The sequence below is a fragment of the Eptatretus burgeri genome, chromosome 7, assembly GCF_056783735.1.
Source record: "Eptatretus burgeri isolate ZD-2024b chromosome 7, Ebu_testis_v1, whole genome shotgun sequence".
NCBI classification, from domain to species: domain Eukaryota; kingdom Metazoa; phylum Chordata; class Myxini; order Myxiniformes; family Myxinidae; genus Eptatretus; species Eptatretus burgeri.
Genome location: NC_140967.1, coordinates 75,383,145 through 75,397,604, shown reverse-complemented (window position 1 = coordinate 75,397,604; position 14,460 = coordinate 75,383,145). Strand labels below are relative to the sequence as shown.

Sequence of the window (14,460 nt, the reverse complement as noted above, 5' to 3'; positions counted from 1 at the left end):
TAACAAACAAAATTGTTTGAAAGAGGAATTAAAGTGGGAAAATAGCGAAATTCAATTCAAAACTAGAAATACACCCGGTCGAGCGCATACCTCCACCACGTATTACATTTTAAACCACGTATTATCGAGCCCATTACATTTTTGAAATATTATGCTATACAGTACGATATCGTTTTTGGCCATACCTCTCAATGGTGAAGAATCACTTTAAAAATTAAATAATTATTGTATCCGGATTCAGATCTTCACCAAAATCGAACCGATTAGTCCTTGTCAAACACCCAACCTGTCCACCAAGTTTCTTCCGAATCCGTCAACAACTTTTTGAGAACTCATGCTAAATATCAGTTTAGCACGATCTCTCAATGGTGAAGAATCACTGAAAAAAATATAGTACCTGGATCCGGATCCGGAACTTCACCAAAATCTAATCATTTCGTCCTTGTGACACCTCAAATCAGCCCACAAAATTTCTTCTGGATCCGTCTACAACGTTTTGAGATGTCCTGCACACAAACAAACAAACAAACAAACAAGAAGACGTTGTGCAGAGCATGATACTTGCAAAATCCATAAAACAAATTTGACCTAAAAAATAATTGTTGGTTGAATTCAATGACCAAATATGAAAATCCTCTTCAAATTTCAAGCGAATCGGATGAAAATTGACAATTTTTGAAATTCTGCCGATGTTGACCTTTTGGCCGATGTGGATCTCCAAAATAATTGGTGGTTGAATTCAGTGACCTGGAATATATATCCTCTTCAAATTTCAAGTCAATGGGATGAAAATTGAGGATTTTAGAAATACCACCTTAGTTGTTGACCTTGGACCTATGTTGACCTTTTGGTCCATGTTGACCTCAAAAATAATTGGCTAATTGAATTCAGTGACTTGAAATATAAATCCTCTTCATATAACATTCCTATTGCCACTACGTGATGTACCTGCCCTCGGAACCTTAGCATATCGTGGCAAATCCGTGTGTGTGAGAGGATCAATTGCTTTATGCTGCATGCACACAAACTCAGCACCTGGGAATGTCATGGTGAGGCCATGTGTCAGGTCAGATCAGGTATGGGAGCATGCACCAGAGCAGCATGTCGCTGCATCCATTTTCCGCGAGTACTCCAGGAGCCCCCGTCTGGCCATCCCACAGGCAGATGCCTGGCCCATCCCCATCTCCTTGAGATGCTGATCAACCTGCTGCCACCATGAAGAAGGTCATCAGCCCATTGGTCTCCTCCACTCACAAGGCTCCCTCTCTGAAAGAATCTGGTGAGCAGGATCAGTATCGGGAAAATGAGCCACATGTCTATACAGCAGCAGGTGACGCTCACGGATTATGCAGGTAACAAATCTCATTTGATTCTCTCTCTCAAGAATCGCTCGTTGGACAAAAAGTCTAACCCCGAGAGCCAAGAATTCTCAGAGAACTGTTACCTGATCAGAGACCTGATCTTTGTCAAAATCTCAAAGGAATTAAATCTCTCTCTCAGATCCCCTGTCAGAGTCCAAGTTTCACATCTGTAGAGCAAGATTGAAAGCACCAAGGACCTGAAGACTCGGACTTTCGTCCTCCTGCACAGGTACCAACAGTGCCACATCCCATGATCCAGTGAATCCATGACTCCCCAAGCTCAACCCAGATGTCTATTAACCTCTGGCTCACAGCCAGCAGAGACATGAATTATGAATATCACTGCCAAGGTAAGTGAATCTCTTTGTGACTTCAACATCCTCACCACAAACAGGTACAGACAAGATAGTAACATCCAAGATGTCAATGAAAGCTTGGATCTTCGTTTTAACTCAGGAAACCGGTAATCCCAGCGGTTCCGACTCCTCATTCAGCACATCGAGAGCCCCCAAAAGGATATCTAGAGTCTCCGCAAAGATGACTGCATCATCTGCGAAATCAAGGTTAGCGATCTTGACATTCCCAAATGATGCACTGCAGCTTGATTTCTCTGACACCCCCCCCCCCCCCAGATTCTCGTCCATACAAGCGCTAAAAAGTGTGTGGGCCAGTACACACCCCTGACGAACTCCATTGACAACTGGAAATAAGTCGGAGATGGTATCACCACATCTCACAGTACTCTCAGTACCCAGAGTATAGTTCGGACATCAGATTGATCAGTTTTGGTGGCACCTCACAAAGACCAAGAATCCTCCGAGGGCATACTGATTGACTGAATTGAACTTTTTACAGAGATCAATATAGGTTGCAAGCAGCCCCTCTCGTCTGTGTTTGGCGAGGACACGAAGGGCAAGGATACTATCAAGCATTGACCTCTTTGGTGTGAAGCCTGACTGTTCTGGGTGCTGATGCTCAAGCAGATGGTGGAGGAACGCAATGTGTGAATTCCACTACAAGCAGGACAATAATCACCTGACCTCAGGTGATGCTCTGCCCCCCTTGCAGATTCCTCGCACACAGGCCTCCTTGTTCACCCTTAGTGCATGAACAGTTTTGCTCCTCAACTCCATGAATAGCTCTGCTCTGCCATTGGGCCTGGCCCTGCGACGCTGGTCAATGGTATCCAGTGTCCCTTGAGAGGCAAAATTCTTCTTCACCCGACGGTGAGTTCCAAGACATCCACCGGCAACATCAAGAATGGTGGTCTTGAAGGCATTCCACAACTCTTCAGGATTCCCCAAAGCACCCAGACCCTCCAAATCCCCACTCTGCCTGGTCGTGAACTTCCTCATCCGTGAGTTTGCCAACATCCAGCCTCGGCTGGTATGGTATCATTCTCCAAGATTTATGCTGCAACTTCAGAGTTGCTACTACATGCCTGTGGTCGTTATTGAGGAACTGACTACTCTGGTAGACCCTGCAGTTCTGGATCATCCTCCAGCGACCAAGAACAAGCACATGGTAAATCTCCTTTTCCACACCACCAGCCTTGGAATACCAAATCCAGTGATGAGCCTGTGGGTGCTGAAACCATGAACCAGCCGCCCAAAGTCCACGACTTCTTGCAAAGTCAAGAAACTTAGTGCTATTCTGGTTCACAGTTCCAGAGCCATGGGGACCAACACATGTCTCATAACCATCCCTTTCAGTTTCAGTCGATGCATTGAAATTCCCCAAGTTTAGAAGAATATCTTTCCTGTGGCACTGATCAACCACAGACTTGAGCTTGATGCGGAATGCGTCCTTCACGGTGAGATCACTCGCCTCATTTGGAGCATACACAGAGATCAGGGAAATGACACCCAAGAAGTGACGAATCCTTCATCTTATAATATGCTCGTTGACCGGTGTTACCGCAATTATCATTGGAGTCAGCTTATTGGATACAGCTACAGCAATTCCTTGGGTGTGGTCACCATCAGAACGATCAGACCAATAGTAGGTGTAGCCACCCGCCATGATCTCGCTACTATCTGGTCTCCAAACTTCAGAGAGTGCTGCCATACCGATGTTCAAACGCTTGATTTCAGATGATAACAGAGACAGGTGATCATCCTTTTTTATGGATAGGACATTCCAGTCACCCCCCGAAGGGACCGCCTCAGGTTAACCAAAGGAGACCACCGTCTGGTGGACGACACCTCAGCACCACCCCGACACACACTACTGCAATCCGATGTGGGAAAGTCACCCTGTGGTTTTCCTCCTATCATCAAAGAGTGGGGGTCCTGAAGGGTTTGCCCCAATCCTGTCATCCGGTGAGCTGCCCTGCGAAGGGCAGCTGCGCAGGAGGTACTCCCATGGAGTGGGTTTTCAGATTTCTTTGCGTTTTTGTGTTTTGCTGAGTGAAGTGTTTTACAGTGGCCGGAGTGAAAATCCTGCCCCCAACCCCCTCAAAAAAGTAACTCGACTGCAGTAGGACGTCCACAGACACAGTTGGGCACTAGATATGGATGGCCCTTGCTCACAAGGGGCTCCTTCCCCCTTTGACAAGTTTTGTTTTTAGTCCTTCTGGGTGTCCATATCCATACATCCTCCTCACCAGTTGACCTGGTGGGGGAGATGGTTTAGTCGCCGACAACCCGACCATGAAACAGGTTAGTACAGGTTTACATGATACCTGTAGCAAGTCACCGATCTAATCTGGCCTGACCTCACAATATCTGGTCCGTGTGTGGCGTGTGAGAAATGGCTCAAATCCAGAATGTAGAGAAGGAGGAACATGTACTTCAGCTAAGTAACAGTTTCAATGCATATCTGTCCACATGAATGCAGCCTATTCTTAAGAGCTAAACAGAACTCAGTACGAAGATATAACTAATTAATCATACGAGTTGTTTCATTTCTCCTGGGGGTTCACAACTGTCACAATATCATTTAAGTAAGTCCCAAAGTCATTTAAGCAGTTGCAGTGCACTCATGATGTTGCTGTGAAGTATTCTGTGGGTTGAAGCCAACCTTGGACAGATTACACTCCATCGCTGGGTGTTGTTACGTTAGAAAATCCATGTCGATAAAATATACATTCAGCTAAAATCGTTTATGGGCTAGATTGGGGAATGTTTGACAAAGTCTGATTAAGATAGATTATAGACAATCTTACTCAAGATTCACTCTTCCCAAAATATAAAAAATCAAATCACGCAAAGATATACCCTAAATAATTTTTCTACCGCCATCATTACCTCCGTCACCGAAGGTGAAGGAGGTTATGTTTTCACCCCTTCCTGTTTACCTGTGTGCAGGATATCTCAAAGGTTTGTGTTCTTCACCATTGAGAGAGAGGGCCAAAACGGCATAGCACTGTATAGCATGACATTTCAAAAATATATTGGGGCCGATATGTTCTCGTAGATCAGGCATTGCGTGGCGGAGGTTGCACTCTACCGAGTGCCCTTCCAGTTGTCTTTGGTTATACATTCTCAAAAGTCCATGTTAGCTAACTTTTCCTGAGTTATAAAGTAACAAACTTGCTGTGAATCACTAGAACCAGTTGTAGCTGCCTCATGTTTGAGAAACCAAGAGCTGGTTTTTAACAACCAACCCAGACAAATAATATCTGAAACAGAGAACATACAGAGATGCTGACAAGGGAGAGACAGGTTGGGAGAGCAGCAGGAAGCATGGAATTAACCCAAGCTCAAGTTACCCTGATTACCCTGACAATGAGCATCCAACCCCTTGAAGGGTTTGTTGGTCTTCATTCTGCAGCTGTTCCATCATTTTACAGGTGCCAGTTGCTTCTCTACATATAATCTTGTGAATTAATAGACTCAGACCACACTTCCTGATTTTGATTATACGTTTAGATAAGCATCTATGAATTATCACCCAAGATGATTGAGTACAAAGTTCCCAGTTTTGTGGGTTATTTTTGTTGGAAGCATTTATCACAATGCTGATTTGGCAATCCCATCTGAGCATACAGCTCATGATGCTGGTATCTCAGGTTCAAATCCCACAAACTGTATTAATTCATTTGTTATCTCCTAATGTCTTTGCAATCCTTGTAAAATTATCCTGCTGCATCATACTGCCTTGTCTTTTTTTCTTGCCAAAACAAGATCCAAGCTCCGTTTCTCCATTAGCATGGTACAATGCCTGAGGCAGTAATCATGATGTTATCTGCATATGCTGTATTGTATCACACTAACAGCCTTTGTTGTTTTTTTAAACATTTATCCAAGTCTTACTGAGGAGTTTGTATACAAATCACATGCAGGACAAAGACATTTGTATACATCTTAGTATTTTAACATGAAGTACAAGGAGATAATGAAACAATGGACATGGGATATAGCACCTAGGATTTGAATCTGGGTTCCAAGCATTATGAGCCATTGTTGTAATTGGAACACTAAAAGGAAAACCTTTGCAGACAAGGTTTGCTTTGTCATGTTGGCTCTTTTCTAGTGCACAAAGAGTGTCTCCATCCTGTCATTGGTTGCAGAATTGCACAATTGATTATGAACCAGCAAGGAACTCTGGCCTGTGTTCTGGTGATTGCTTTTGTGAAACGACCAGGCAGTGAAAAGTATACACAGGAGTTTTGCTCTATTAAGGCAAATTATGAAACTAGAAAGGCACTCTTCAACATCGTGATTGCGCCAGATATGCCTTCACCCACATTATTACATCATTATACATACTTGTACCAAGTTTGATTTCAATCCCTGAACCCTGACTGTGTTGTTCGTCTTTCGGCTGCTCCCGTTAGGGGTCGCCACAGCGGATCATCCGTTATGATCCGTATACTGATTTGGCACAGGTTTTACGCCGGATGCCCTTCCTGACACAACCCTGGTCGCCTCTTACGACACAGGGATAAGGATTGGGTTTCGCCATGATTCCAGGCTGCCCTACACCCTCTCATAGAGAGGCCCAACGCAGAGCTCCCATCCTCAAATGATCCTCCAACCCAAGCCTCCGAGTAGCCGGATTACAGGCTCACGCCACTACACCCGGTCGCTGAACCCTGACTCAAAATATTAAATAATTATGGCTGCCAGACTATGCATCCGATTAGGTGAAATTTAAAACAGATACCCTCATGACTACTAGATCATAATTGTAAAGTTTCATGTCGATTGATGAAGCGGTTCAAGAGAAATAATATTTTAAAGATTTTCGTTCAATCCAATATGGCTGCCAGACCAGGTGACCTTTTAATTATTCATAAACACCCTGGTATCGCCAAGGCTTGGGGAACATGTGGATGACGTTTCCCATTGATCTGTCAAGTCATTCTGGAGAAGATGATTTTTGGAGGATTTAGGGTAAATCCAATATGGCTGCCATACCATGTGACCTTTGATGTCATAGGTGGAGAACTATTTGTTCCTCATGGATAAGTGATCAGACCTGTAAAGTTTCGCCTCGATCTGTTCAGCCATTTTGGAGAAGAAGAATTTTGAAGGTTTTTATGTTAAAAACAATATGGCTGCCAAACCATGTGACTGATGTTGTCATCAACTTTTTTCCCCTATACAATTTAGCCCGAGATGATTTTCAAAAATTTTCATACTGATTGGTTAAAGCGTTCGACGTATGCAATTATGATGTCATAATGAAGCCACGTGGGTATGACATCATCAAAATCACTTGTTTCCCATGGGGAGTACTTGACATGTGCGAAGTTTAATTTTTTTCCATGGAACAGTTTTGGAGATACAGAGGTCCAAAGTTTTTCTTTTTTTCCAACATGGTTACAACACCACATGACTTATGATGTCATAATTATCATTAAAACATTCTACATGAGTAGTCGTATGTATGGTGAAAATTTCGGGTTGATCGGATAAGCGGTTGCAAAGAAAACAGAAAATTATCATGGACGTACGTATGTTTGGACGGACCGACGGACAACCCAAAAACATAATGCCACATGTGACTTCGTCAGCAGAGGCATAAAAATTTGAAACATATTAACATTTAGCCATTAGGAGAAATGCCTGTCATGCCTCAGACCGGCAAGCAGCAGCTTCTTCACTCACTGCAGATCTGGGTAAAAACACAAACTGGTCCAACACGTGGAACATGTCTTTCAATCCAGACAAATCTCACACTCTCACTATGTCTCCGAAAGGACCGTTGAGAACCCCCCCCCCCCATCCACTTTCTCAACAATCCTCTGGAAGAAGTCCTTTTATTCAAGCTTCTGGGTCTCACTATCTGCCATGACCTTTCCTGGGAAAGCCACATTTCAAACCTCACCTCCAAAGCCAGTCGCCAACTGGGAATCCTCCGTCGTGCAAAGTCCTTCCTCGGCCCACCTGAGCTCCTGACCACTTACAAAGCTTTCGTACACAGCCTGATGGAGTACTGCTCTCCCCTCTTGGCTGGTGCTCCTGCCTCTCACCTTTCTCGGCTTCACGCTGTAGAAACCAAGGCATTTTGGATCATTGGCATCTCCCGCGATGAGGCTGAGTATTTGGGCCTCTTCATCTCTCACCGCAGGCAGGTCGGTGGTCTTTCTGTCTTCTACCATCTCCTCTCCAGCCTTGCCCCCCTCCCTGCTCTCTCTGCGATTTGTCCCCACCACATTTCCGCAGCGTGCTCAAGGTCCGCTAACAACCCCCTTCTGGTAAAACTACCAAAATCACGAATCACTGCTCACCTTCACTCTTTCATTCCTCTTTTTCCCCGCCTTTGGAATAAACTCCCTCACTCTATTCAATCCCATTCTTCCCTCCAGGTCTTCAACACAGCTGTTCACCACCACCTCTTATCATCCCATATCCAAATCCTCGATCTTTTCTACCCCCGATAATCCACCCAAGCCCACCTCCTTCAAATTCCCTGCTCTCCTTCCTGAAAGCCCCTGTAATTTCCATCTTCTCTTCCCCATGTTCCCTGCCCCGTCCCTCTCCCTTCCACAGATCTCCTAATGTCTCTGTTCCCCACTGTTTTGTCCTTCCCTCTCCCGCCCTTCTTGTCTCATGCCCCCCTTGCTGTGCGTTGTGTGTTAGCTCTCACACGAGCCTCGACAACGTATACAAAAAAAAAATGCCCGTTGATGTGATCATTATTTTCTTTGCCTGCCTATATTTGCCAATGTCACCAAATAGCTCGATGAACAAATTCACAAAGGTGGATATGTTCGTTCAGTGATGCTTCTGGTCTATGATAAACTAAAGAACGTTTATCAGACAGATCTATCTTACTCATTTTTTAAAACTTCCACTGAGTGGGGATGCTTCAGGAACCATTCCTAATTATTAGTTAGCATACTAAAATATGCAATTTGGTGTCTGTCTGTCTGGTCTGGTCTGGTCTGACCACGATGCATTCGGTCATTACTTATGTAATCTCAACCAAACCTTCCAAGGGGGACTTGGGGTCGGTCGCACGATGGAGGTTGTTGCAACTTCATTTGACCCTCTTCCCAAGGGGTTTTTCCACTGAGGACAAATGCAGTGTTTGGGTGGATTGATATCAGCTTATCATGATATATTTCTAAAAGCTGCTTCTTATGACTAAAGTTGGGTTCTTATAATAACAACAACAATGGAAATAGCATAATTATAATATTAATAGTATTACAAAACACTATTAATACCAATAATATCTCTCCTCCCCCAGGGGTTTTTGAGCCTTGGATGAACTTTATTAATGTGTATAAATAGCAGCTTATCGTGGCGTTTTTTTCCAAGGCCACATTCAACAACAATAATAATTTAGCATAATAATAATATTAACATTATTACAAAACAATATTACAAAGTAGGATGAGTGTGATGCTGTTCCGCAATTTCGATTCGTATAATGCTCATTGTAATGAATCACGTTACACCGTCATGCAATTACACAACCACATCATTGTGGAAGAGCTGATGACTGGGGTTAACAAAGGAAAGCAACTCTTCATTCCACGCATTGATATTATCCCTTTGGAGGACATTATTCTGTTCAAAATGGTATATGTCGGCAGTTTCCAATCCACCATTGCTATGCCATGACTGTGAACAAGTCACAACGACAGTCCTTCAAGCGAGTTGGAGTTTTTCATCATGTCAAACCGTTTTGGACATTGGCAGTGTCATATGTAGCAAAAAGTCAAAGTGAGCGATAAAAAGAGAATAATAATTCCAGTCCTTGATGAGCATTACAAGACAAATAAATCGCATATTAAAGCAATGTGGTTTACACAGAGGTTTGCTAATGAACCAGACTTTCATGTGCATGTGCGCACCATTTGACATGCTTGAGTTCCATTTGTATTCAGTCCTTTTTGCCTTACTTATACATTTTCAGGAATTATTTTCACAGTCGCTTAGCCTATGATGCTTTAGACTCGACTGCAAAAAAAATTTGGAGGAATTCCCATGTTTTATTGACTTTTCCGCCTTAGACAGACGCCGTGTTGAGGTGTGTTGATAGGTCTGCCTTCAGAGGTCTTGAGCATCATTCCACGTAATCGTGGTGTTTTTCCAAGGCTGCTTCCAACAGCAAAAGTAATCACAAGAACAACTAGAGAGTTCATATAACACATTACCCTGCGCTGTTTTGAGAAACAAAAACATGGACCGGGACTATGAGCAGCAAATTTGATTGGTTGTTATGACATAAATTCCTGAAATATTTTGTCCAAGTACTTCTAAACAAAAGGGTTTCAAAAGTCCGAAAAAGGCGATGTGTTTTTCATTGTTCAAGTATATAATTCAATTGAAATGAAATTAAGACTTTGCAAGTAATAGGAAAAAAATTCCAGAAGTTTACCACTGTTGATGTTACACCACCTTATTGAACATGTTACATTAGTTATTTGTACCTGTTGTTTGTGTCCTCTATGACATCCTTAAAAAAACAGTATTTTTCCTGTTTGGAATGATTTTCAATTTTGTCTGATTGCCAGACAGGCAGACAGAGTAATTTTTTTTTAAAATCTCACTCCTCTGCACATGCATGATCAGGATGACTTCAGAGTTAAAGTACTGCTTTGTATAACCAAAGTATCAGGAAACAGGTTTATTTTCTGATTCATGTTTGGATTTGTGTTCATAATGCAACATTATATTGAAATTAAGTTGTTCCTTGACCATAAACTGACATTTGTAGACAGAAGGACACACAAACAGAAGTGAACCAATTGCTTAACCCCACTTTTCACTTCATGCGTATGGGGTTATAATGATAATCCATCCATCCATTGGGACCATACTCTTTGCAGAGCATTGGTGCTGCCAAAGCAGTCTCGTTGGCCAGTGGGCACAATCCTGGACAGGTCACCACTCCTACACAGGATAGTAGCAAGCTGGTACTCATTTCGCCAACCTCAGAAGGATGACAGGCTGAATCAACCCCACCTGGTATTAATTCAATAGATAAGAAGGAACTGAACTCCCAAGGATCCGAAGCCCACCACTGTAGCCATTAGGCCAATACCAGGCATATAATAATGATAATAGCATAATGATATTATCATTATTTCTAAATAATAAGAATATTAACAATAATAATTGGCAACAATAAGCAGGTGCTTCTGGTGATACAAAAATACATTACTAATGTCAGAATTTTTCCTCAAAATTTTATATTAAGCACAATTTAAGCAATATTAAGCATAATGCTCTCACCGTAAGCTGCATTCTGTATAACTTTGTGTGCCAAGGGTATCTTTTACATGGGAAAAGTGATTGCAATAAATGGATTTCAGTTCTGTCACAAATGCCATATAGGCATGATGTGATACTTCTCACTTTCACAGTGCTCCAAATCATGCGGACGTGGGATCAGGAAACGAGCTTTGCAGTGCCGTAGCATGCAGGTGTCTGGTACCCTTCTCATTTTGCCAGATGCCAACTGCAACAGCAGCAGTAGACCCCAGCAACAGCAGTTCTGCGTTCTCCAACGGTGTCGCCGTGTCATTTCTGCTAAGTGGTTTCTCTCATCATGGTCACATGTAAGCTACACATCTATCACTTATATTACAAGAGCAGAGTACACACCCTCTGGGTGGGTCGAGTTTGCACATTACTTGCTAAAAAAAAGCATAACCTGTGTTTTGAAAGAAGACTACAGATGTTTGTGTGGTATGCTCCTAAAACATTGTAGATGGTATAAAGGTCCAGACCAGTGGTTCTTAACCTTTTTCACCACCACGCCCCCTCCAGTAATTGGTCCTTGCCTCCATGCCCCCCCCCCCACCCTCACATCTTCAACCAAATGATTAAAATCCCTCCTGAATTAAAAGGAAAAAACTGAAAAAAATGCGTGTTATTAGTCTTTTTATTGAACAAATAATTCTGTATAAGCAACACTCATATACACAGCATATTTAATGAGATAACATTTAATGAGATACTTGACATTGCTTCTTAGCCACCAGATCTTGAATGCGTGGTTGAATGCCAGAGGAAGCACGACACAAGTCCCCTTCAACGTTAAGCTTGTTTCTCTACTTGGTCTCGACAGCAACGAGCGTGGAAAATGCAGCTTCACGAAGATATGTTGATCCAAACATTGTCAGAATCCGAAGAGCTTGATGTGAGATCAAATGGTAAACAGGAAGGTACATGACCCAGAACGTCTCTAGATCCAGTTTTTTGAAGTCTTCTTCAGCTGAGGAGTTGAAATTTAACTCAAGAAACTTCTTTTGCACTTCGTCTGAAATATCAGTAACTTCACATTGAAATAGGTTCCTAATGAATTTCCAGGCTTCGCGCTTCTCATCTATATCCGGAAAGTATCTGATGAATTCTGCTTTCAATTCAGTCAGATGAGTAATTATTTGTTTCTTTAACTCAGAATCAAGGTAACTGTGAATGAGAGCAGAATCCAAGTTAGCAAAACTGGCTGTATTTCCATCCTCAATTCAACATTTCCAAAGGTCGAGTTTGACCATGAAGGCTTGAATGACGTCATGGTGCATGATTATGTTGATGTTTTTCCCTTGGAGTTTGAGGTTGATGGCATTGAGCACTTCAAAAATGTCCACCAGGTAAGCTAGAGATAGCAAAAATCCTTCAGACTGGAACTTGCCATGAAGATCTGCTTTCTGCTGCGAATCTTCAAATGTTGCTACTTCTTTTCGTAGTTCATAAAGCCGTCCAAACATGTTTCTCTTTGAAAGCCATCGTACCTTTGTGTGGAAAAGCAAGGCTTGTTGTTTAGAATCCATATCCACACACAGCTGTTTGAAGAGACGACTGTTTTAGGCTCCAGCTTTGATGAAGTTGACTTCCTTGATAGCCAGGTTCATGACATCCCTCATTTCAGCAGGTAGAGTTCTGGATGCTAAGGCTTCACGATGAAGGATGCAGTGTGTACCTATAGCGGATGGACTTTTTTCTTTCACTCTTGTTATGAAACCAGATTGCAAACCAAGCATGGTCGGAGCTCCATCAGTGCACAGTACACACCCCTACCAGCGAGTCCCACAAAAGTTGATTTTCCTGGAAGAAGTTTGATACCACTTGAAACATATCTGTTGCTGTTGTCTAACTTTCCATGGGATGGCAGAAGAGCATTTCCTGTTTTACGCTATTGCTTGACACAAAACGAGCATACATCAGTAGCTGAGAACACTGAGCAACATCAGTCGTTTCGTCCAACTGGATGGCAAATACAGGAGAAGCTCTTACTGGGTCGAGAACTTGATCTTTGATGTCTTGAGACATTTCATCGATCCTTCCCTTGACTGTATCATTTGAGAGAGAAATTTGCGAAAGCTTTTTTGCACTATACTTCCCCAGAACGAGCTCTGCTGCACACAGTACACTTGGTTATATGAGAGTCTCAACGTGATCTTTGATGTCTTGAGACATTTCATGGATCCTTTCCTTGATGGTATTGTTTGATAGAGAAATTTGCAAAATCTTGTTTGCACTCTCCTTCCCCAGAATGAGCTCTGCTGCATGCAGTACACTTGGTTTTATGAGAGTCTCTCCGATGTTATGGCTCCTTTTGCTCTTTGCATTCAACATGGCAATCTAATAGGAAGCCTCAACAACCTGTGAAGTCTGTTCCTGAAATGCTCCACTGCTGTACATCTTAGCTTGCTTCAAGGACTGCCTTTTTGTTTCAAAAAATGCCTTGGGTTTGGCAGCCAGTGCAGGATGCATTGCTTCAAGTGTTGTTCCAAGCGTGTGGGCCTCAATCCATCATTGCTCAGAGTCTTGTGGTATATTACGCACTGGGGTACTTCTGTGTCACCCTTTTGGAGGGACACAAATCCAAATCGAATATGTTCGTCAAGATACTTCCGCTTTTTTGCACTCATTGCGAATGATTTAGTTTGAAATGGGTACTGCAAATCTGTGAAAAAAATTAATTTTAATATTAAAATTAAAATAAAATATAAATTTTAATATTAAATTTAAATAAATGTTAAATTTTTAAATTAATTTTGATACATGAAATGGTAGGTCTTGTAGCAAATAAAAAACGAAAATTATTCAAGTTGATACTTTTTTTTTTTATGTTCATCACGATATTATGCAAACACTTGTGAAGAGAATTCCAAAAATAATTAGAGAAATTCCTACTTTTTTCTCCGGGCTTGCATCCCCTCTGGAAATTACTTATGCCCCCCCTCGGGGGGTGCCCCGCCCAGGTCAAGAACCAATGGTCGAGACTCTAGAGGGTTCTGATTGTCGTTAGGGTCTCAGGGATCGAAAGAGTCTAATATCTCAAGCATGTAAAAAGGGTCTAAAAAGGTCTAACTGGTCTAAAGCTCCAAATAGTCAAGAGTTCAAGATGTCTGACATGTCTGAAGGGTGTAAGGGGTCTAAATGGTGTTAAGGTCTAAGAGGTCTAAAGGGAGTCAAGGGACTTAAGGGATGTAAGGTCTAGACTCTAGACCAGCGTTTCTCAATATTTTTACCCTTGTGGAACCCTTGAAATAGTTTTCATGTCTCAGGGAACCCCTGCATAAAAATTATTATATTCCATTATTAATATCTAGCTCTTTTATATTTTTATCATAGTTCACTTGGTAAATATAATTTTTTTTTTTCGGATACCTGGTTTAAGGAAAAAATGACCCACTTTTTGTCAAATTTATTGGCAATGAAAAAAACAAACATACTGCTCGTTT

At 42.2% G+C, this 14,460-nt stretch overlaps 1 protein-coding gene across 4 annotated transcripts in view; it reads left to right on the top strand.

The window, feature by feature from the left end:
* Window positions 1-14,460, top strand: part of LOC147023560 (A disintegrin and metalloproteinase with thrombospondin motifs 16-like) — a 184,052-nt gene that overhangs the window by 148,923 nt on the left and 20,669 nt on the right. For all 4 annotated transcript variants that reach the window (XM_085889060.1, XM_085889058.1, XM_085889057.1 and 1 more), the window contains one exon: window positions 11,131-11,325. In XM_085889060.1, the coding sequence (XP_085745186.1) occupies window positions 11,131-11,325 (195 nt within the window). The remainder of the gene's footprint in view (window positions 1-11,130; window positions 11,326-14,460) is intronic.